The 25,794-nt window shown below is 37.7% G+C and overlaps 1 protein-coding gene across 5 annotated transcripts in view; it reads right to left on the reverse strand.

Annotated features, from left to right (window-relative positions):
- Positions 1-805: 805 nt before the first annotated feature.
- Positions 806-25,794, reverse strand: part of BRINP3 (BMP/retinoic acid inducible neural specific 3) — a 285,973-nt gene continuing 260,984 nt past the window's right edge. For all 5 annotated transcript variants that reach the window (XM_074961151.1, XM_074961154.1, XM_074961155.1 and 2 more), the window contains exon 8: positions 806-2,266. In XM_074961151.1, coding sequence (XP_074817252.1) covers positions 1,150-2,266 — 1,117 coding nt within the window. In that variant the 3' untranslated portion in view covers positions 806-1,149. The remainder of the gene's footprint in view (positions 2,267-25,794) is intronic.

Here is a 25,794-nt window from a genome sequence, read left to right on the forward strand (position 1 = left end):
TTGAAACTATGTAGCAGGGAGTCTCAAGGAAGTTATTTAGCTTTTATAGTTTATATATATCCACATACGCTATCTGTATTCTCTGTATGTGTGTATGTATGTATGTGTGTGTGTATATATATAATGTATATCTATATTTTTTCTGTATTTATCTAGATCCATCTACATTGGTCTATCTGCACAGAGGGTATCATGCATACAGGATATATATGAGCAAGGGGTGGGGCATACAATATGACATTTCTTTTAGTGGTCTTTCTCTACATATTCTTCAATAAATATGCAAGCAATCATGTAAATCAAATAATTATGGAGACTAAACCTGTTCTCAGTGGAAAGGGATTTATCTGCTGTAAACTACTGGATATTAGTAAGATAGCTCGCCTTTCATGTGCTCATATACTGTAACCAAGGCAACCTTTCATTACTTTGTATCCCACAGGACACCAGTACTAGCATCCTGTCCATCCTAAAATGGACGCTACTACAGCTCTGGGAATCTGTATGCTGTGGTACAGTATCTTGAAAAAGTCATGCCCTTAGCAAGTCTCCCAGGTGCAGGGACAAGTGAGCCATCAACAACAGATGTCAGTTTGCCTTGACATGAACATTTGGATTTGTGTCTCATACGAATAATATAAGATTCCTATTTTTTTGGCTTTTCTAGGATTTATAGAAAAATAATGTGTGAGTATCTCCTCCCCACCCACGCCTCTAATACACTGCACACACAAAAGTATATGAAGAATATTACTTATTTTGTGGAAGAAAAAAAGAATCCCACAGCATTTCTTTTTAATAACTGTTCAGCTACAAAATTTTATTGGTATCGTTTTATGTTCCCTCTAGAGGATGTAATGCACAAAAGCATTGCCACGGAACATATAAAATTACAAATGAAATTTATTGTAAAAAGTAGAATGTCTTCTAGACTGGTGTCAGTATTTATTTCATTCATAAACCAAAACTGCAGGTATAATATATTCATTGTCAGCAAGTTCATGTGTGTAAATTGCCATCCAATGGTATTGACTGATATAAGACAGATATTGAAAAGACAATTTAAATTTACTCTTCCAAACATAAACTGTTCCACAAAAGCACTGTAAAAACTCCTTCAAGGTTTTGTATTGTGCTTCACATTGATGGTTAACTACATAATTTGGTTGTGTCATAATCCACTGTGTTTGGTAATTTGGCATTAAAGGCCTGCAAAGCGGATTGAATCCTCACCACCTCACTGGTAGATAGTTTGAGTCTATGACGTAGCAAGCAAGAGAACAGGTCTAGACGATGCTGGCCAGGCGGGGAGAGTTTATTTACACGGTCCCGTATCTCTAATAGCTGCAAAAGTGCTGAGTCCTGTGATCCCTGAGTATAGGGGTAGTCCAGCTGCAAAATTAAGTCCCGAATTGCTTCAGGGTCAAAGTGCATGCTGTAGCCAAACACTTGGATGTTGTTGATTTTCATGTAGCCTAGGTTACGTGAAGGATCGATAAATTCCAGGGGTTCGTAGTAGATGCTTTCATTGCCATTGGGACCATTTGACTTAATTCGACTCCTCAAGTAGATATGTACTGTTTCAAAAAATGTCTTCCACTTGTTGCCTAGAGTCAGCGTCCAGTTATAACACTGAAGAGGTAAGTCCAGCTTAGTCCGCTCCCAGTCTGGGAAACTGTTTTCATTCACAGGCATGAACCAGCTTTCAGAGTGGCTGCCTCCAAAAGGGTTGACATAAACAGCTAGAACAGGTTCCAAGGTGCTGTTTTTTGTTAGGCAAATTTGAAGAGAGATACCCAGTATCATATGGACCAAGCTAGACTTGTACTTGTTACTCTTAAGGGTAAGGAGCATCCGTTTGCGCCAGGAGGGATCGAACCAGCTATTGAGGCGCATGTCATTGCTGATGAAAATGGCATGGACTTCAATCCTCCGGTCTGTTTTTTGCAATAAATACTTCATCTCCAGGTCCTGAAGATCTGTCTCAAACCCAATGTAGTGCTCTGTGGAGTCTGCCACTTCAGGCTTGCAAAGCCCTTGGCTCAGCATGTATCCAGTATTACAGTTCCCACAGCGGGTGCGGTTGTCAGGTGCACAGGTCAAGCATGCAGAGCCATCTCCCACAATGCAGGGAAGGAACCCATTGCAGGCAACCTGATCATTAGGGCAGGTGCACGAATGAGTCTCTTCAGAAAAGCTTCCCAGAAGACCATTTTCATTGCAGTACAGAAAGGACTGGATGCGGTTTAGCCAATAGATTGATGATCTGTAAAGATAAAAATAATAACAATAATAATTAATAATACAAAGAAGGTGTCAGAATTCAATCAATACAACCTTGTATTTTTTCACTTTGAAAGAGACAAAGAAAACTGATATTGGCAGCAAATTCAGACAGTATAAACATCTCTAAAATGTCAGATGATGACATCTGGAGTGATATCAATGAATATATAAATTTCCAGTATAATGAAAAATCACAAAGGAATGTTACCTCATAAACTCAGTGGTTTAACAAGACAATTGGTTTATATTTTCTATTCACTGCGCATCATTGCTAAGAAACCCTGTCAAGTAAATAGCTAATTTTCTGCATCTGACTTCACTTTAGTACTCTATCCAGGCTGGATTTTTATTTATTTATTTTGGTGCTATTTTACTAGTTAAGTTGTTATTTGTGTGGGTGGATGTGTACCATCTTTCATCTTTGTTACGTAGTCTTTGGAGGTTTACATGATATTTTGAACTTTCTTGTTCTTGTACTGTGATTTACAGATAGTGAGATTTAGAGACCAAACGTTTAGCTGGAATACCAGGTTAGAGAAAACATTAAAATAGATTCAGACTGAATTATTTGAGTCACGTCTACCAGTATACTCCTATTGTTAAGCATGGGTGAATATGTCTTTCATTTTCCCCTGACTGGACTGGTAAGGGACAGTTTCCAAGAGAAAGACAATATGACCAAACAGAATCTGGAAATGGCTCAGAGAAAAAATAATCTGCATTGTTTTTCTATTTTTCAGCTTTTGTGCTTGCTAGTTTTATTGATGCATTGCTTGAAGAACACATTTTAGTTGCTGCTATGTCAAATTCCATTCTTCTAATGTTGATAAAGATGTTGTACAATTTGTTTCTCCCCATAACTATAAAATAAACATTAACACTGCAAACATATATGATCTCAAAATTTGGCTTTGTAAAAGTGTCAGTCTGAAACAGTAAAAACAAGTTAACCTGTACCCTTGCTATTTGATCTTTTTTGTGTGTGTGTGTGTCATTTATTGCATATCAATATTTTACATGAATAACAACACTTTGTGCATGAAACATATTTTTAAAAAAATAAAAACATGGTTGACTAAAGTGCATTCATTGTGCTTTGTATCTAGTTGAAAGCAGACATTAAGCAAGAATGTTATTATTAGAGCTGGTCAAAAACTGGAATTTCCATCTTGCAGAAAATTCCAATATTCTGGCATTTGTTATTGTCCAAATCAAGACAAAAAGTGAAAATATTGAAACTTTGCATGGAATGGAAAGTTACAAAATAATTCAATTTGGAAAGGCAAAATGGTTTGTTTGGCTTAGTTAAAAACTGAACAGTGTCTATGTGGACTGCAGTGGTACCTCAGGGAAGCTGTAGTTTTGATTTACCTGAATCAAAACATTTTGGTTTATTGAACCAAATTAAAATGTTCAGGTTTCGGGTACATTCACCATTAATCTGTGTCTGCCTGTGTTGCTATGGTGCCTCATGAAAATTATATTTAAGGTTCCTTTTGTCCCCCATTCTACCCTATGAGCTGGGTACGCAGCCAGAAAATATCTCCCATAATGCATCATCATGAAGCACTGTGGCAGTCCAATCAGAGGTAAGACTGTGGTGCACCATGGGGAATATAGTCCAGCCAAGGAGCTCAATCTGTAAAGGAAAATGGGAGCATGAGATATCTAAACTACAGCTCCCATAAGACATCATGGCAGCTCAGGTGGACACAGATGATTGTCAAATTGACCCAAAACTAAATATTTTGATTTGATGTAACAAACCACAATGTTCTGATTTGGCTCAGCCAGATATGAAATTAAATATTTTGTTTAAATATTTACCTGAAAAGTTAAAAAAATGGCAAAATTGAAATTTTCACACAGATATATTTTAAAGGAAAATTCATAACCAGCTCTAATTATTACTGCTTCATAGTATGTATTATCTGACTGTTTCAAAAGTAAACATTACAAAAGCCTTGAGTAGCTTTGTGACATATTTACAGCTAGAGCTGGGTGGGACATGGCTTTTTTGTATTGGGAAAAGATTGGTTATTTTAAACCTCCTGTCCCAAATTAAGACAAAAAATATAAATCTCAACAATTTTCAGAAACTGACAATCCAAAAATAATTTGGTTAAGGGTCAATCAAAGTATTTTATTTTGGTAATTTCAAAATGCTTTGTTTCAGTGTTGAGCTTTTTTACTATAATTAACTTAAATTTAAAGATTTGGACAATTTTGAAACTTTTTTCCATTTTTTTAAACAAGAAATTGCTCAAAACTCATAGTTTCCTGCTAAGTTTCAGTTAAGATGAATAAGCATTTTCTACCCAAAAAATTTCTGTCAAAAATTCCCTGCCAGTTCTAGTTTTAACTTCTCAATTATAGTCTCCAGTTTCTGCTGGAACAGAACTACTGAGATATCATGTGGCTCCTCATACTGATAGACACAAATGAGCTTATTTTAAATATTTGGGCATTATAACATTTAAAACTGGAGATAACAAATCGGTATACATCTTTTCAAGTATCCCAAATTAAAGAGAGGTCCTATAGTAGAGAGAAAGGATGGCCTTGTTGTTAAGGCAACAGATGGGGACTTCAGTTCCAATCTCAACTTCTGGCTTCAATTCCCATCTCAAGTATATACTTTCTGTGTTAGACTGGGCAAATCATGTAGTGCAGCATTTTGTCCTGCAGCAGAAGGCTAACAACGTTTGTTTAAATGAAAGCTAAGATTTGGAAATACTGTTCTTCACCAAAGGGAGGTGCGGGATGGGGGCAAATTTCCTGTGGAAAATTACATGGATATGGAATCACAGAATACATAGTGCTCCAATTATTGCCCATTTTGTTCCTATCTTTGGAAGGCACTTCCTTTATGTATCATTAGTGAAAGCTAAAAGAGTTGCTTGTTTTGCTACTATACGTTAACTACACTGGAAATAATGATGTACGAATATACATAGTAATTTATATTAATGATGCCACATTACTGAAATAAATCTTCTTAATAAAATTCTGTCCTCATCTGAAGCATTGAAAGTCTCATCTCAAAGGTCCCTCACTACTGCCTTTTCCTAGAGCTTTATGGCTTGGGCCTATCTGAGAAATATCCTAACCAGAGTTCCAAAAGCTACAAGATAGAGAACATGGAACTCCAGAGATTTTTTTCCCCCTTTAAATCTTTAGACTATGCCATTACTTTTAAATAATCTTTAAAAATTAGGCCTGCCCTGTTGGTAACAGCTGGAACTATACAATTACAGTATCCAGTTTAAGTACTTACCCTGATGGGGGTTGATCTGATCTACAAACGTGAATTCTAGCAGCACAACCCTCATTATCAGTTCCCAACGAAAGTTCAGTTTCTTTGAAAAGTTTTGTTCATAAATAAGAATATGTGAACAAAAAGCTTCTTGCACAAGAGAAACTCCATTACCCAGGCATGGATTTGAAAATAAATCTGTTAGTCTCTAAGGTGCCACAAGTACTCCTTTTCTTTTTGCGGATACAGACTAACACAGCTGCTACTCTGAAAAGTGGCAGGACAGTTATTTGCAGAATTATTGTAAAGATTCCTTTTTCTGTTTTAGGGCATCAGCAATAGAGGCCAAATCTGGCTTATTTTATTCACATAAATCATCATGCTGTCCAATTATTTTGGACATCTAAGTATTGATTTAGGAGCCTAATTTCAGGCACAAGTTTCTGATAATTGGAGTGGTAATCTATGTTAATAAAAAATTTGTAATTGAAACTTTGAATATTGTTTTACTGAAAAAAGGAAGAAAAGATGGAGCTTTGAGTCGTGTGTATTTGTGTCAGAAAATTCTCATGAATCTTTTACCTTTTTGTCTTCTGTTTCCTCTAATCACCTAATTCCTTAAAAAAAGTGCATGCAAAACAGAGTGGAATCCTAATTCCAGAGAGCTAATATTAATTTAAAATCACCTCAGAGTTAGCAATTGTTTTATGTAAATCATCTATCATTTCTGCATTCCTCATGCTGCCAACAAATAAACAAACAAACAAAAAGTGGTGGCTCAGAATGCATCTGAAATTTTAAAAGTGTATTTTACAAAATATGTGATGACCAAGAGAGGTGCTTGTATGAAACTATGTATAAAAAAACCCAATATATTTTCTTTTAACAATCGAACCTTTTTGTTCAGCATTTCTTTGTCTTATGAGCTTATCTGTACTCTGAAGAGTTGCACCTGTGTGAGCAATGTAATACTTCTAACGGAATAGGTGGTGGGTCATCTCCTGTTTACCTTCCTAACTGATGTAATTACACTGCAGTGAACGAGACTGCTTGTGTGAATGAGATGAGCAGGAATTGTCTCATTGACAATAAACAAAAGGGAAATCACTACCCTGTTTTCATTGTCCACAATAACAAAAAAGCAAAAGGCAAGCTAACATAACAAATAACGTTAGGTGAAGATTTCAAAAGTGATATCATTGTTAATAATCTAATGGAATTTGATTTAAAAAATAATTAATTGTACTTGATAGCATCCCTTTGACACCTTAAGATACAGTTATATCACTTTATTATTTTGTTTCTTGGCTATTTCAAAGAATTATCTACATATTAACATGCAGCCCAAACAACAAACATCAGTGCTTAGGTCTTCTAAAGGGGGTGGGCCAAATTCAGGGGCAATAAATTAGTTATGCTAACTTATATTCCATTATATTCAGACACCTTTACTCCTATTGGCACTCACCCACAAATGTGTGAGTGACTGGAAAGGAGTCTATGTTGTCATAACAAACACACACAAAGAAGCTCTAAGTATGGGCATGGCCTACTTTTAACAGACACTCTTAGACTCACCTGTTAGTTACTTTCTTTTCTGAACTTCTCTCTTCTGTCCCTTGGGCATATCAGTAAAACCTGTTGACTCCTTTTAATGTAAACTCAGTGGGCCAAATTCAGAAATGACATGCCACAGGGTGACCTGCATGTTTCTCTTTGGTGAGTATGAGTCTAAAGATTTCTACAATGTCTAAGTAAGATGAAGGCCTTGTCTACGCTGCCACTTACAGCGCTGAAACTTTCTTCGCTCGGGGGTGTGAAAAAACACCCCCCTGAGCAATGCAAGTTTCAGTTCTGTAAAGTGGCAGTGTAGATAGTGCTACAGGGCAGGGAGCCACGCTCCCAGCACTGGGAGCTATTCCCCTGACAGAGGTGGTTTTATTACAGCACTGGGAGAGCTCTCTCCCAGCACTGGAGCCGCGACTACACAGCCAAGTTAAAGCACTGCCGCGGCAGCACTTTAACGTCGGCGTTGTAGACAAACCCTTAGAGAATGTGGGTAAATCTAAGGATATCTAAGAGGACTTTCTTAGTTTTCTTAGTTTTCCTTACACTGAAGCCTAGTCCACATTAAAAACCCAACTACGTCACTCTAGAATGTGAAAAATCCACACCTCTGAGTGATATAGTTAAGCCGACCTAACTCCTGATATAGACAGCCCTAGGTCAACAGACACAATTTTTCTGTTGACCTACCCACTGCCTCTCACGGAGGTGGATTAACTATGCTGATGGGACACTCCCTCCTGTCAGCATAGGTAGTGTCTACAGTGAAGCACTGCAGGAATGGAGCTGCAGAGCTACTTTCTGTAGCCTTTCAAATATAGACAAGCACTCAGACTTGTTTCCACTCACCTCTCAAATGGTCCAAGAATATTTACCAGTATGATTCCTTTGTTATTTGCATGAATGAAACCAACTGCTTTGTATTATTTTACCTCTTTAAAGTTGGCATTAAGCAGTAATAATATACTTCCTAGTTCACTGTTGTCATATTACTTTTACTGAAATAAATTAAGTGAAAAAAATCTACATGGAAGGGAGGTAACCATACTTGATTTATCCTACTAGTCCTTAATGCATAAATTTGCACTCATTTTAGAGAGTGATTCTGAATTTTTTCTCCTCAATCTAGGAGTAGAGATGGTCATTTAAATAACTCATCTGGAAAAAAAATGATTTAGATTCTAGTCATAATTAGGAAATTTTTAAAATGTATAACAAATTATGTTTAGGGGGAAAAAAACATACAAACGGTTTCAGTTCCATGATAGCATTGCCTAACAGATTTTCATGTCTGTATGCTTTGTGAACCCTTGAGTTTGAAGGGGCTGGTTATATGCATTGTACTGATTATTGAGATCCCTCAACTCCTCCTACTGAAAGCAGTAATGGGGGGAACCAGCACTTTACAGGATGAGGCCTGTGATAAGGTGTATATCCCACACAGTCTTCAAGTGGGCCTGAGAACAACTAACATACTGGGCTGCACTTGGAGAGTGGGCTAGGCCTAACTGAGGATGAAGCCCAGCTGGGGATGGGGTCTGAGAGAGGATTATAAACTAAGGAACTTGAGAGCAGAAGATGGCTGGCGGCTAGAGTGTGGAGAGTGCTTTTGGCAGGATTATGATGGAAGATTTTCTGACCCCAAATGAAGTCACTCTAGAAACTGAAGAAGATTCTGTTAGAGAGGGAGAATGGATGCACAGTAGGGAAAAAAAGAAAAGAGTAGAATCAGAGCATGATGATATTAGCAACAAAGCAAGGCTTGGGAAAGAAATAAACCAAAATGTTAAAATTGTAGGTTCCCTTGCCAAAGCAATAAGATTAGGTACCATTCAGTTTGTGAAAGCAGCTAACTAGATCAAAACAAGCATAGGGGATATAGTAACAGCCAAGAGGTTGTAAGATGGGGATTTTTCAGTTGAATGGTCAGACAAAGAACAGGATGCTAAACTTCTTAAAAACTAAAATGCTTGAGAAAATTAAAATAAATTGCCAGCTACTAAAATATTCCCTGCAAAAAGCGGGTGATACATGGAGTGCCATTAGAACTGATCAATGATGAAATACCGAAAGCGTAGGAGAAGAAAAAGTGTTAGTGACTAATTAGTAAACAAGGAGGAAAAAGCAAGCCATCTATAGCAGTCCTGATTACATTTCAGAAAGGGACTCTACCTGAGAAAGTAATATTAGGGTTTCAGATCTTTAGAGCCAAGCCACATGTTCCCCTATCCCTACACTGTTATAAGTGCCAATGGTAAGGGCATGTAGCAAATGTTTCTAATGTGAAAATGAGATATTATAAATGTGTGCAAGAGCATTCCTATGACAATTGCATTGAAGGGGGGTGGAGGTCAAATGTAGCAACTGCAGTAGTAACCACAGTCAAGCATATAGAGGGTGTATTGTAGCAAGACGAGTTAAGGAGATACAAAAGGCAAAAACTGTTAACATTTTATCTGGAAGCTGTAAGACTCTCAAAACATCAGGTGGAGAAGGAAGAGAAAATCAGAATAGGAAAAGGGGAACTGCATACACAGCTTCCTTCTATTAAAATATCATAAACTGGAAGGAATAGGTGATGGTATACTAGTAGTGGGGAAAAAAAGAATAAGGAAAAGTTTTTTGCATTTATGATATAAATGATAAATTGCACATCACAAATGGAAAAATCAGAAAAAAATGAAAATTATAGGAAGGATAGCAGAAAAAATCTTGTATACTAACAATCTGTCAATAGATCAGATTTACGTGATTTGAAATTAGGTTAAGGGTGAAATATGACTACTATGGGGATCACAATCTTTTTGTTGGAATGTGCACAGTTTTACAGCACATGCAAGAACTAAAAGAAAACATACTGGAAATGAAAAATAAACCAGCTATCCTATGTCTCTAGGAAACATGGTTGGTTAAAAAGCTTCCTTTTAAATTTACAGGTTACTTAGACAAGACTGAAAAGTAGGACAAGGAGGAGTCATTTGCACTTTCATAAAGGATAGACTAAACTACAAAGCCGTAGAGAACAAAAAAGTAATGATGTGGAAGGTAAAGTAATCCCAATTCACAAGAGATTTTTTTCTTTAAAGATCTATAATATCTATAACCTGCGTAGGAAATTAGAATGCTTAGACTTACTAGAAAGACCACATATTTTATGCAGTGACCTAAATAGTCATAATAATTTGTGGGACAGTAAAACAACTGATAAGAATGGCACATGCTTAGAAAACTTCATTAAAAACAAACTAATGATTTTAAACAATGGCACACCAACACCCCAAAAGAGATTTAAAGCAGAAGATAGTTTTTTTGCTTAGACCTGGCAATTATAACAGCAGATACTGCAAGTAGATACAACTGGGAAATAAATAGGGAAGAAGGAATGGGGAGTGATCATTTCTCCATATCTTCAACCTTACCTTGCCCTTGAAAAGTAATGGAAGAATACCAACCTGGGAGTTTTAAAAAAGCTAACTCAGAGCTATTTACAATTCAGTCTACTGAATTTGTGAATATTCATTGTGTGAGTGATGATGACATAGAGAATGTCAATGCCAATGTAATACAGGGATTAATAGCAGCAGCTATGGTAGCCGTACCTAAGATACTGAAATACCCCAAAACTAAAACCTCAGTTCCATGATAGAATGAGGACTGCAAAATAGCACTTAAGAAAAGGAACAAAGCCTATAAAAAGAAAAACAGAAAATGAATAGTAAAGATCCAATGAAATATAGAAGAAGTAAGACAACAGCCGAAAGAATTATTTAAAAAAAAGAAAGAAAGAAAAGAAAGACAGGTGGAGGAAGTACCGTAGGTGGATAAATAAAGATACCAAGACATCAGAAATATACAGGCAAATTAGAAGAATGCATAGAATTAAGACAAAGAGTAGTAACTTCCCCTGTTTTCTTGGGACTGACACAATAGTTAGAAGTTCTGATAACAAAACAGCAGAAGTTTAGCAGAAACTTTCTGAGGGGTGAGTAATAATGAAATCAAAGTGCAGTTTTCCCCCCAGATTAAAAGACAATTCATTTAAGAGAATCATGATCTACTATATAGGTGGGGTAAACATGAAGCTACTATACTGAATGAATGGTTTTGTAAATTGGAGCTTGAGAAAGCTATTGCTAACAGCAAGAATACATCCCCAGCTAAAAATAATATATGCAACATTTTAATATCTATTTGAAAGCAGTTTGAGGGTTCACTTGGAATTATATAACAAACTATATGGGAGGGGGAGGAGTGATACCACTAGGGTGCAAACATGTAGTAGTAATTTCAGTTTAAAAACCAGGCAAATTATCTGCACAAATGGATGTTTATAGATCTATTGACTTTATATCCCGTCTGAGTAAAATCATGGAGAGAATGGTGAATGCAAGATTCATTGTCTATTTGGAAAACAATGACATTATAGCTAAGGTACAGCCTGGTTTTAAGAGTGTAAAATGCACCCATTGATCACATTGATAAATTAGAAATTGAAATACAAAACAAAAAACGAGTCACAAAGGTTTCATGATCGCTGTCTTTCTAGATATTGACAAGGCATATGACATGCTATAGAGGGAAGGCTTGTACAAAGTAGATACATTTAGGAATAAGGGGAAGAATATATGGGTGAATTAGGGACTTTTTCAGTAACAGGACCATGGAGATTGGAGTTGGGAAAGTTATGTTGACTATAGCTAAGATTAAAAATGGTACACCACAGGGAAGTATTATCAGCCTGACCTTATTTAATATGATAAATGATCTCCCAAAACAAATAAGTGCTGGGGTCAGTCTATTCTCAGATAATTGTGCTCTGTGGATAAGCAGCAGGAATATTGAGGTGGCAGAAAAGAGAATCAATAAAACATTACAAGAGACCTCTGATTAGGGAACTGCATGAGGTATCAAGTTCTCCATTGCCAAAACCAAATGACTGATCTTTACAAAAAGGAAAGTTACAAAGGAATGTAAACTGTATCTGTATGGAGAACAAATAGATAAAGTTAAAAGGTTTAAATTCCTAGAGGTAATATTTGATGCTAAATTACTTTGGAAAGATCATATAGACTATGTTAAAGATATATATACAGGAAGGATTAAACCACATAAAAGTCTTGTTGGCCTAATTGGATAATGGAGATGAAAGCATTGCTGTTGATATACAGAGCCATAATCGGGCTGGTAATTGGTTATGGCTGCCAAGCTTTAGGATCAACATCAAAATCAGAACTTGAAACCACTGGATCTAACTTTCTGGGCTAAAATTAATGGGAATTGTAATAATGAAAACACCAAACAAACATAAGAGGGTTGTTGGGAATTTGATAGGCAAACTATAACATATGACGTTAGAACTCCGCATGCCACTCAAGTTAAATGTGGCTGCAGAAGCTGAAAGACGAGGGAGAGCTAAATGGCATAAAAACTTTTAGTCATGGGAAAATTTGATGTAGACGGAAAGTCATATGTCCAAACATGGATTTAGATTTATTTATAAACTTAAGGGTAAAAAAGAGAGAGTAGGTATGAAAACTGAAGTGTACCAGTCTATAGATGAAAAGTGGAGTCAATTCTGTCAAATATAGACAGATGGGGCCAAATGAGACAAAACAGGAAGAACAGGGACAACATATTGTATATCAAAATGTGGAATAAGTACATCTAAAATAGTACCAACAGTCAAACTAGTAACAATACAGTAGCATTAAATTAGATCAGGAATGTACACCCAGGATAGGTGGCTATCTTTTTTTTAATTCAGTCTTAGGGCTTAAGGTGATAAAAGAGGGTATCTCAGTATGTTGTGATTTAATCAGTGAAATTATATTCCTAATAACAGATGGGGTTACCTGTAGCATTAGCTTGGACCCTAGTGTATATTAGAACAGCAGAGAATGAAATGGTGGACAAAGCAGATAAAAATGCTTCAAGAAATTGAAACACTGACATGGAAATACCCTGGAGTAAACAGGAATTCAAAAGTCCAGTACAGAAAAATGTTAAAAAAGTAACAGTAAAATAAATAAATACATAAATAAATAAATAAATAAATAAATGGACTAACGAAAAATAGAAGATTTTTTTTTATTGTGCCCTAGAGTTGAAGATAACAATATACTTCAGGGACTGGTTTGGAAAAATGAGCAGATGTTGTGTAGAGTACTAACTGGACATTGTGCCTTAAACAAAAATCTGTTTTGAATAAACAGACACAATGATAGACAATGTAGACTCTAAAAGGTGGAAGATAAAACTGATCACCTTGTATGGGGCTTTGATAAATAAGGGAAAAGCTTTCTGAAAAATTCAAACAGCTTAAGGTAACAAAAGTTACATTATTATTTAGTAAAAATGTCAGGGAAATGGGATAGTTTTAGAAAGATGCTGTTACATTACCTGAAGGACTCAGGACAGAGCGAGAGAATATAAACTGCTAAGTATTTAGGAATTATAGTTGGCAGCTACAGACTACTCAGTTAAATCTGCTTCACCACTGGAAAAAAAAAAGAAAAAGAAAGAAGGTGGCTGCAGGGAAGAGAGGAAGGACCTCTGCAGTCACTCTGGAATTAGAGAGTGGAGAGATCAGGAAGGTAGCCCACGGCAGAGAATTGGCCCTGGGATCCTCTCATAAACAAAGAATTCTTGAAAGAGGCCAGGAGAGAGAGAGACAGCCACTGGGAATGGAGCAGGCTGATAAAAAGGCAGGAACCAGATTTCCAGTGGAGAGTCCTGGGAGGTGTGATTGAGAAGTAGAGTAAAGGAAGCTCAAGAGAGAAGAAAGTTCAAGCCCAAGGTGAGTGGAAGTGGGTTTAACTATATATTTTTATGCTTGGATTTTGTTGGGGTAAATCAGGGGTAGACCCTGATAGTTCCAGCCCTGAAAGAAGAGTTAGGCATTCTGCTTCACAGACTTTCTATGTTAAGAAAAGTTGGGTAGGAAGAAGTCCAGAGAAGTATCAAAAATTAGTTGGGGATAGAGCAGTCCTCAGTTGCTAGTTATAGGGTCACTGGACTGGAACCTAGTGTAGGGGAGTGGGACTGGGTTCCCCTACTAGCCACTGACAAAGTGGTGTGAGGCCAGAAAAGGAGATAGGGGTTCCAGTCTGCCTTAAACTTTTGCCTTAAACTTCCAGTCTGCCTTAAACTTTTGGGCTGATTTACCAATGCTGGAGAAGAAGGGCCAATGTGCCTTTTCCCCAGAACTATTCCTAGCCACACCTCTGCAGTGGAGATCCCTTTGTAGCATCTGCCACAGAGTCGAAGACAAAGGGAAAGTTGCTATAGAAGTAGCTGACTTCTTTCTATGGAGGAGACCTCCAGTATATTGGTACTGGGGAGATGGTCTCCCCAGAATGATTAAGAATGTAAGAACAGCCATACTGGCCTTACCAATGGTCCATCAAGTCCTGTCTTCAAACAGTGGCCAGTGCCAGTGTTTCACAGGGTATAAACATAACAGGGCACTTTTGAGTGATCCATCCCCTGTCATCCAGTCCCATCTTCTGGCAGATGGAGGTTTAGGAACACCCGGAGCATAAGGTTGCATCCCTGTCCATCTTGGCTATAGCCATTGGTGAACCTAACCTCCTGGAACTTATCTAATTCTTTTTTGAACCTAGGGTATGATTACAAACCATATATTCTAAACACATGTTGTGGTTTTGTTTAGCAGTCAGAATATTTTAGAAAATTCTGCTCAGTTTTTGTTTATTTTCTTCCCAAAAGTAGCGGTGTATTTGATTTACTGTGTAACTCTTGTTCGATTATTGCAGCAGAGGGGACTGAAAAACAAACCTGTTCTGAAATCTGATGATCTTTCTTACATGTTTTCAATTGGAATAGATTTTCTTGAGGCAGATGATGAATTCTGAATTGTAAACCTTAGGAGAGCTGGGTGGGTAATCAGATAGAATGTGATTCTATACTATGTAGGCTCTGTCCAGTGGGTAAGCAGTAAGAGCCTCTAAAAGTATTGACCTTTTTTTTTCTGTGTGTGTGTTTCTGTCTGTGTGCACAGAATCACAAAACTAATGATGTAGATATAAAAGTCCATGTATATGCATTTTTTTTCTGTATGTAGGTGTTCAATGCAAGTAACAACAGTACGGTTTTACCTTCCGTTTTAGACACTATTTCAAAAAGATGCTGGGCTACAGTGATCCAGAAAGGTACAAACTGCAGTTGCCTGATAGAGCAAGGATTGCTGCTTCCCACTAAAGATTCACTGCTGGTCAAGAACAGGGAATAGTTGAACTGTCACTCTCCCTTGAGGGTTGCACCAGGAAAGATATCTTCAAATCATAGTCAGGACTCAGTAGGAGACCAGCTGATGGAGCATGAGCAAGGGATGCATTAAACTGGTACTTTCCTCAGCCTTTCACCCTTCCCCAAAATGTGTCACCATCTTTTTAGGCTGTTTTGGCTGGAGTGTGCCACCATAGTCAACTTCCAAATGGACTTTCTGCTGCTAGGGGTCCTATGCAATGTGCTACAGTGATTTCAATCAGGGAAACCACATGGTGAATCTATACCAGTGTATGTCTGACCAAACTCATGAGTGACCTACAAAAAGATTAAGGGCCAGATGCTCACTGGTGTAAAACAGGATAATTCCAATGAAGTCAAAGAAGTCACACCAGTTATCGCCAGCTGAGATTCTGGTTCAAGTTATCTTTATAAATGTCTCAATGCAATTTACAAATATTAACTATTTGTACTTAGCAATTTAGTGACAATTAAATGAAATGACTGAATGTGAATTCATATTCCATTGTACACTTATCAAATGTTTCCTTAATTATTTATTTCTCTACTGTGTCTTAAAAAAATAACCACTTGCTACCGCTTTCTAATTATATGACAGTGATACAAACAGAAAATAAATTTATTTGGACAATAGCATTTTAAGTAAAATACAAAATAGGTCTTAATGCTTCCCCAGTACACACACAAATATTAACCATAAAAATGGAACACAGTATGTAATAGCTGTGGCAAGTATTTAATCATGATGTGACACTTTTGCCTCCCTCTCCAGCTTGCTGAGTGCTTAACATCTGCTGTACATCAGATGGTTCACTAGCAGCTCAGTGAGGCAGATGCTGAGTAAAATCCAGACAATTTAACAAGAAATGGGTGGGCAGTAAAACACGCATTACTACATTTTTTGAGGGGGCAGACTAAAATCCAGTATAAATCCACAGAACAGGAACAGCAAAGGCAATTGCAGCACAAGCTTCTCTAAAATGTCCTAAACTTGATCTGCTTTAACCACATCCATAAGAGATGAGTACAGAAATCTCCATGTTCTTTGTTTCTGCACTGAAACTGCTGATAGGGAGATTAATTGCCCATAAATCAGGTGGTGGTCTTGAGGTGTGGATGTTTGTCCTTTAGGAGCTAGACTGAGACTACCAACTCATTCCAAATCAGCCAGGAGGTGGTAATATCTGATAATTAACAACCTGGGTTTAATTTGCATTAGCAGGATAGAGGTGCAAGGCTAGGGATCCTATTACCAACCCCGTAGGCAATTAAAGGAACAGATACATGCTGCAGAGTTTTATTCCAAAATCGAGGAAATGCAGGTATTTAAATAAAATTCTAGCATGTTAATCAGCAGTGTGCTAATGGCACTTACTAGATCTGATAAATGTCTTCTAAGCTAATCAGGGAATGTAATCAGAAAATACCTACATATTCATGTTATACTAGAGGTGACAAAATGTATATGGATGACCAGCAGCAGCCACTCTTGTTGGCCCCGTGGAACTGCTTCTAATTGAGGGATAACCAAATAGCTTTTTGGAAGAGAGGGCCATGCTTGGGTGTATGTAAATCTCAGCTGCAAAAACTTCTGCTTTGAACTGTTGGATATTCCAGGACACTCTGAATCCTCGTCTCATTTGAATTTAAAACATCCAGAGCTCATACTACTTATCCATTCAAAAGGGAAGCACTAGCTGAGGTTTAGCATAAGATTTGTAAATCAGAGTAGGGATGCTACAAATGAACAGGTAAGATGATTTGGAGATGAAGAAAGTCACAGGTGTTGCGGGGGTTTTGGAGACCTGTGAGATGATCCTTCCAACCTTCACTCCAGCCACTGTTCATTCCAGCCAGAGTTCCTTATCCCACAACTTGATTGCAGTCCCTACCACCCTTCCTAGAACCTACTGTCATTGCACAACTTTTTCAAACTGACCACGCTCCCAGCTTCCAAAATCCTTCCATGCTCTCCTATAAAAAAACTTCATATGTATCCAAATGTTCATGCCACCCTATGTCCACTGTCCCCAACCCAACTTCTCTGTGCTGCTGAAATCCTTTACACTTCACCGCATAACATATGCCCACTTTAATTTCCCTGTGGCCTTAATGGTATTACAAAACAATAATTAAGTCTTTGTATTGATAAATTCAAAGTAATACACATTGGAAAAAATAATCCCAACTACACATATAAAACAATGGGTTCTAAATTTGCTGTTACCACTCAAGGAAGAGATCTTGGACCACTGTGGATAGTACTCTAAAAGCTCCAGCTCAATGCACAGCAACAGTCAAAAAGGCTAACAGAATGTTAGGATCTATAATGAAAGGTATAGAAACCATGATGTGCCCACACCTTGAATACTGAGTCCAGTTGTGGTTACCCTATCTCACAAAGATCTAGTGGAACTAGAAAAGATTCAGAGAAGGGCAACGGAGATTATCAAGGATATGGAATGGCTTCCATACAAGGAGAAATTAAAAAAGATTAGGACTGTACAGCTTAGAAAAGAGACAAGTAAGGGGGGAGATGATAGACTTCTATAAAATCAGGAATGGTGTGGGAAAAGTGAGTAGAGACATGTTATTTACCCTTTTCCACAATACAAAAACCAGGGGTCACCTGATGAAATTAATAGGCAGCAGGTTTAATACAAACAAGAGTTGTACTTTTTCAGACAACTCACAATTAATCTGTGGAACTCATTGCCATGAGCTGGTGTGATGGTGAAAAGTATAACTAGGTTAAAAAAAAGAATTTGATCTAAGGCTAAAATAGGAAAAGAACAAGTTAAGAATTACTTATACAAATTAGGTGTCTTCAGGTCAGCAGGGCCTGATGAAATACATCCTAGACTACTTAAGACCTAGCTGTAGAGAAATCTGAGCCATTAGTGATTATCAATGATGGGAGAGATCCCAGAGGACTGGAAAAGGGCAAATATAGGACCTATCTATAAAAAGAGGAATAAGGACAATTCTATAGTCTGGGTACCCTGAAAGATAATGGAGCCAATAATCAATCAATCAATCAATCAATGTGTAAGCACCTATAACAATATAAAATAAGTCAACATGGATTTGTTGAGAACAAATCATGTCAAACCAACCTAATATCCTCCTTTGACAGGGTAACTCACCTTGTGGGATGCGGGGAGGGGTGGGAATGGGAGAGAAGTAGTCAGTGTTATATAACTCAACTTTAATAAGATGTTTGATACTGCCCCACATGACCTCATAAACAAACTGGAGAAATACAGCCTAGATCAACCTACTATAAGGTGGGTGCACAACTGTTTGGAAAACGTATTCAGAGTGTAGTTACAAATGGTTCACAATCAAGCTGGAAGGCCATATTGAGTGGGGTCCTGCAGGACTCTGTCCTGGTGTGGTTCTCTTCAATTATCTCATAAACGATTTGGATAATGTCATCAAGAGTACACTTACAAAGTTTGCAGATGGTACCACACTGGAAGGAGTCACAAGCACTTTGGAGGACAGGATTAAAATTCAAAATGATCTTGGCATACTGGTAAAATGGTCTAAAATAAATAGGATGAAATTAAACAAGGACAAATGGAAAGTACTACACTTAAGAAGGAACAATCAATTGCACAAATACAAAATGGGAAACGACTGCCAAGGAAGGATTACTGCAGAAAAGGATGGGGGGGGGGGTTATAATGGATCACAATGTAAAAAAAAGTTGCAAAAAGTAGTGGATATAATTCTGGGATGTATTTACAGAAATGCTGTAAGCCAGACCGGAGAATTAATTCTTCCACTCTACTCAGCACTGATATGGCCTTAATTGAAGTATTGTATCCAGTTCTGGGTACTACACTTCCGTAAAGTTGTGGACAAATTGGAGAAAGTCCAGAGGAGAGAAACAAAAATGATTAAAAGTCTAGAAAACATGATCTATAAGAAAAGATTGAAAAAATGGATTTGTTTGGTCTGGAGAAGAGGAGACTCGGGGGACATAGTCTTCAAGTACATAAAGGTTGTTATAAAGAGGAGATAAATTGTTCTTAATCATTTAGGATAGGAGAAGAGGCAATGGGCTTAAATTATAGCAAGGGAGATTTAGGTTGGACATTAGGAAAAACTTCCTAACTGTAAGGGTAGTTAAGCACTGAAACAAATTACCTGGAGAGGTTGTGGAATCTCTCTCATTGTTTTTTTTTTTTTGTCTGAGGTTTTTAAGAACAGGTTAGACAAAGATCTGTCAGAAATGGTCTAGATAATACTTAGTCCTGCCTCAATGCAAGGAACTGTACTAGATGACCTACAAAGGTCCCTTCCAATCTTACATTTCTATGATTCCAGATAAGTTAATGGAAGATAGGTCAATCAATGGCTTTTAGACAAAGTGGTCAGGAATACCATCCCTATACTCAGGGCAATCCTAAATCTCTGACTGCCGGAAGCTGGGAGAGGAAGACAAGGGTGGATCACTTCAACTGCCTTGTTCTGTACATTCACCAAGAAGCTCTGTTACTGGCCACTGTTGGAGACAGGATACTGGGCTAGATGGAGCATTGGACTGACCCAGTATGGCCGTTCTTATGTTCTTATTGATCAGTTTGGTCATCTCAGATCTAGTAGAATGGTACAGCCACAAGTTACCCAAAGTTTCAGATTAAAAGACACTTTAACCTTAAAAAGGTAGTTTTCATTATTTAGAATTTAGCTTATCAAACTATCACACCAGTCAGATAAGGAGCAACTGCTTGCTAAATTATCATGGCATGTTGTTATCTTCTTAATAACAGACTCCCATTATTGATCCTTATTGATTATACGAAGTTGCATCTGATGTGTAAACTTCCTGGAAAGTTCAGAATTTCCCCTTCTGATGAGCATGGCATTTAACATCACCCTTTAATATGCTCTTTTGCGAAAGTGTAACTTGAAAGTGCATAAATATATACCAGATGCACACCTTGATCCTGATATGTGTCTTCAGCATCATGTCTTTCTACTCAAAATATGTAGGGTTGGTTGATACAGTATGCAGTACGTTATATTGAGATTTCTGCTAAACCGAGTAATTGTCCTCAGTCATAAAATTTCATTTAAAGATTTGTGGGTTTAACCACAGTAATTTGTGTATCCAGTTATTCTCATGACCAGGCATTTTCACTGTTCCTAGTTTTGTGTCAAGGAATAGTCATACCCAAGTCAATTTTAGACCTGTCCATGTGGTTATCACAGTTTACAATAAAACCAAAGTTACATTTAAACCATCACATTATCACTAGGCCAAAACCAAACTGCTTTGTAGTACCATTTACTTATTTGAATAGGTTTACATCTGAAGCACTCTTCCAAAGCCTTCACAGTAACTCTATTAATGGTCCAAGGTACTGTAATTATACAGGGAAATAAGGGCTGAATGGTTTATGACTGGCAAAAGCAGAATAATATAACAATTAAAGGGAATTAGAAGGACTTTTTCCATGTAGGAGAGAAAGAACGTATACACGAGAAGGGTGATCTAAAAAATAAATGAGAAGAATTACAAAATAACTAAGCCTTCTTAAAACCACTCAGCTGGATTACTTAAATTCCCTTTTTAACAGGACTAACAACAAAGAGGTGAGAACAATTTGGTACTCATAAAGATTTCCTCTATACGGGCTTGAGCCAAAGCTCATTTTAGCTGCAAGTCTATTCATTAACTTCAATGGGCTTTTGGTCAGACTTTATAGGTACAGGGGGAAAAAGCAATTAAAATAATTATGAGAAGTGAAATTTGGTTTCAGTTACATTTGAAAGACATATTAGAAGTCTGGATGGTATGTCTCCTTAGGGTTCTTGGGGTACCCAGGGAAATAACTAATAAGCTGACTGAAATGTTATCATTTCATAAAAATCACGGAGAACTAAGGAGGTATAAGACTGGCCAAATCAAAAAAAAAAAAAAAAGAGAGAACATGGGAAATAATTCTAGTGACTGCCAGTTTATATGTAGAGTTAGTAAAAAAATGGGAATGTTTTGTGATTTTTTTTTTATTTATTCATTTATTTATTTGGTCAAAAATGTGTCCCACTTTTTGTTTGGAAAACTTGAAACTTTTTAACCAGTTCCTCTGGTAAGTCAACTTCAGTCCCTTCCTATGTAGTGTAAGACTGTACTTAGAATAATGCTTCAATTCTGAGCACCTCAATACCAGAAATTGGAAGGAATTCAAGGAAAGGCAACATAAATGATTAATAAGGGAATAAGAGGAAAGATTAAGAAACTATATTAACATAGCTTGGTTTTAACAATGACTAGCACATTTGTGAATGTGATAACTGTCTGTACATATGGCAGTTGAAAGGATAAAAACCTCAAGGAGGAAGAAACTAATTTTAGGGAGGTCTGAAGAGAATAAACTAAGAACAATTGAATTAAGCAAAGGAAAACTTTTGGCTTAACATCCAGGAAATAATCTCCTAAAGGTGAGATTTTGGAGTGGGGGAGGGGGAAAGATCCAAAGAGAATGATGATAGTCCTTTCATTTGAGTCACTTCACATGGGTATGGAAAAACAATTGGACAATATACTGCATGGAGCTATTCCGTATTTGCCAAAATATGAGGTTGATGGGCTAATACCATAGGCTGTTTCCATTTCTAATTTGTGTAATTCTTCCCTGATGACTGACCGTGTCTTCTCTAAATTACCAGCAGCTCAGTGGGGATCTGGATGACAGGTCACAGATTCTAAGACCCAGATGTATCCTGAAGTAGCAACAATAGAAAATGCACCACAAAATCTTCTTTTTAATGCAAATCTAGGAGCCAACAAATCTAGCACAATATTTGGCCTACAGTACTGTGATTATAGAAATCATTTAACTCTATTGTCAGAGTGTATGTATAAATGCAGAAAAAAAAATCTCCTTAAATGCTTGTGTTGCACCATAGGAACAGGCCAGGAACATATGCTAGTCGTTCTTTACTCCAAAACAAGAATAATGTAGAACTTCAGCATGAACACTGTTAGTGAAAACTACTTAATTCCCGAAGTTGACAGCTTTCAATTTTTTGTGTGAGATAATAGAGTATGTAGGTAATAGGTGACCGGTGGGAGTGGGTTTTCTGAACTAGAAACTCAGATAGCAGGGGGATAGGATCACTGACACGAGGTTGGAGGGTGGATAGGGATATAGGAAGAGATTTAGTATTGGTGTTAGCATCTTAACTTTGAATTTCCTGCTTGCCTAGAATCTAGCCTAAGTACTATGGGTGAAATCCTGGCCCTATTGATGATGTTAAAACTGCCATTGATTTCAATGGGTCCAGGTGTGACCCAAGAACCCCTTTATGCCAGCTGGCCAGGGGGCTATTGGAATATCCTGATTCTGGTTTGTTCACTCTAGTTCACCAAAGAATGTCATGTGAGGTCCTAAATGAAAGCCAGTGTCACCCTGATCCTTAATATTGTTGGGAAATGGATGTACAGGTACAATGTAAATAGTAATGTATGTACAGTAAAAGTTTTGTTATCTGGCATGTTGGGGAAATGGAGGGGTGCCGGCTAGTAAAAAATTCCCGTTAACTAAGGGTTATATTTACCAATGGAGGGAGGGAGTTTGGTGAGAGAGGGAGCTCGGGCAGGTGGTTAGGGTGCAGGAGGGGTTTTGGGGTGCCGGAACTAGGCAGTGCTCACCTCGGACAGCTCCCCGCAAGTGAAGACATGTCCCTGTTGCTCCTAGGTGGAAGCATGGCCAGGCGACTGTGCACGCTGCCTCTGCCCACAGGTGCTGCCCCTGCAGCTCCCATTGGACATGGTTCCTGGCCAGTGGGAGTTTTAGTGCCGGTGCTCGGGCGGGGTATGGTGGGGGCAGCGCGCAGAGCCTCCTGGCTGCACCTCCACCTAGGAGCAGCAGAGACATGTCACTGCTTACGGGGAGCTGCCCGAGGTGAGCGCTGCCTGGATCTGGACACCTGGCAACCCTATCAGAAATGCCGGTTTCTGTAGCTTTTCGGTTGGTAAAGTACTGGATAACACAGTGTTTAAGTATATTGAAAATGTTTAAAGTCTCTATCATGGTAGTAGTTACCAGCAAAGATGAAATACAGGTTTTCATCTGGACAGGAGGTAAGAAATGTGTATCTCGCGGTTGGGGTGTACATAAAGCATTGTAAGCTAACACAATGGATGTCTATTTACATATGAAGTTAACAGGAAAGGAACACACAGGAAAAACAAGGCATGGAGAGTTATCCTGGCTGTGTGCTAAGACAATGAACTTTAAGGGTATATTTAAGAGGCAAAGAAGACACCCCCTCATTCTGGACCTAGGAAGTAAACAGAGTGTTTACATTCATGAAAACGGGATCTCTGCCAATCTTGGTTGAAAACACTGCAGAGGACTTTGCGTGAAATAAACTTCTTTAGATAGGAAGTTAACCTCTTAAATTTAGTCTCTACAAAACATGTTATGATTTTGTTTTATATGCAACCATTTGTTTCCGATATCCTTATTCACTATGTCTTGAATCTCTAGTCTTTGATAATCAATACTCTTATTCTTGTTTTCATGATATCCATATCTCAGTGCTGTGTCCTGAGCTGAATCCTACAAGCTGGTGTGTATACTATTCCTTTGGGGACAGCAGACCTCATATCTCTGTGAATAGCCAGTGTCAGGGGCTAGATATTGCAGGGGAATGCTTCAAAGGGACTGGGGTGCACCTATTATTAACTTTCAAGGCAAAGTAAGAGCTGGCATAGTCCATAGCAGAGTGTTTGCATGGCTGAAAATTTGGTGGTTTTAGGGACCTGATACCCAGCTAAGCATTCATCAGGCTTCCTCATGCTAGAGGCAGGGGATAATAAGGTGACTCTCAGTCCTGGGTACCCCAAAAAACGTTATGTCAGGATTTCACATATGGGCTTGATACAAAGTACATTAAATTCAACTGAAAGACTCCCATTGACTTCAAGGGACCTGGCATCGTGCACTATATTTATAACATGATTATTAAGGCATCTCTGTTCTCATTTGTATCATCCTTGAAAATAATCTGAAGAAATAAAACCTATTCCTATCCTTACAACGTGAATTATACCCATATTCATGGGCCAGTGATTAAGGCACCTGACTTGGTCTTAGAAGATCTCAGTTCAATTCCTGACTCTGCCACAGACTTCTTGTGTGACCTTGGGCAAGTCACTTCATCTTTTTTTGCTTCAGATTCATATCTGTAAAGTGGGGATAATAGTCTTTCACTTTCTTCACCTTTTGAAAGTCTTGGCTCATTAAATTGCAAGATCTTTGGTTCAGGGACTAGCTTTTGTACCACAGTTTTCACCTCTGTATGTTACTGTAATTCAAATAGGAGTAATATATCATTACTTTCCATTATACAGCATTAGAATTAACTGAAACAATGAATATACTAGTAAAGAGTCAGTTTCAATTAAACACAGATGTCAATTTTGCATTCATACTTCAGCATTTTTTGATGTAAAAAAAAAACAAAAAAACCCAAGACATGATGGACTAATTGGACAATTACCTAATTTTCTCTTTTTATTCAGCCTGAGCTAAATTCTGGGCACCAATTTAACATGGCTACAGCTGCCATGACATGTCCAAACAAATGGAAAGTGATCCCCAAATCTTTTGTTAGGTAAAAAAGCAGAGGCTTCCTGAAATAATTGTATCATACTTCATTAAAACAAGTTGTTGCTTGATTCCCCCAAATGAGGAAAACATTAATATGACCAACTGACCAGATTTTGGATCTATATGCTCCCAAGCAGAAGCCTGGGGAGTTTTAGAAAGTCATTATATGGCAATGAGCTCAATTGCTGCATAACCAGTAAGAAATGTTGTGTCTCTTTGGACTCTCTTATTTGTCTTGCATAAAAACCCAAAATGTAGACTATATATTAAAGTAAGCGCTGAGTGTATCATCTAGTCAATACTAAAAGCCTATGATGCAGAGACATACAGCACAGGTAAAACTTGTAAGTGGCTGAAGAGCCTAAGTCCCTTCTTAAAAAGTTCCTAAATCACGCTTTGACACCTTGCATGGTGATGCAAATTGCATATACATCATATGCATAAAATGAATGGCATCGTATTTAGGGACTACAGAATGGCTCTATTTTATCTAGATATATTCTTTCTTAAGTAAAATATTTAATGATTTTTGTTTAAATTAATTGCAACTGTGTTTCTGAAGAATACTCTTCTGATCAGTATTGTTGTCATGTTATTAACGAATTCCAACACCCCGTCGCCCCCACCAGCAGCATCATGACTTTTGCAATCAACGCAGTTCAGTCTACAGTTATAAAGATGCAAATGGAGCCACAAAATGTGATGGATCATACTACCAGAAGCCATTATGCACTCTCAGGAACCCATCAGAAGTTCTTGTGGCAGGAGCAAATTTATCTTAAG

The sequence above is a fragment of the Natator depressus genome, chromosome 8 (genome assembly GCF_965152275.1).
Source record: "Natator depressus isolate rNatDep1 chromosome 8, rNatDep2.hap1, whole genome shotgun sequence".
NCBI classification, from domain to species: Eukaryota; Metazoa; Chordata; order Testudines; family Cheloniidae; genus Natator; species Natator depressus.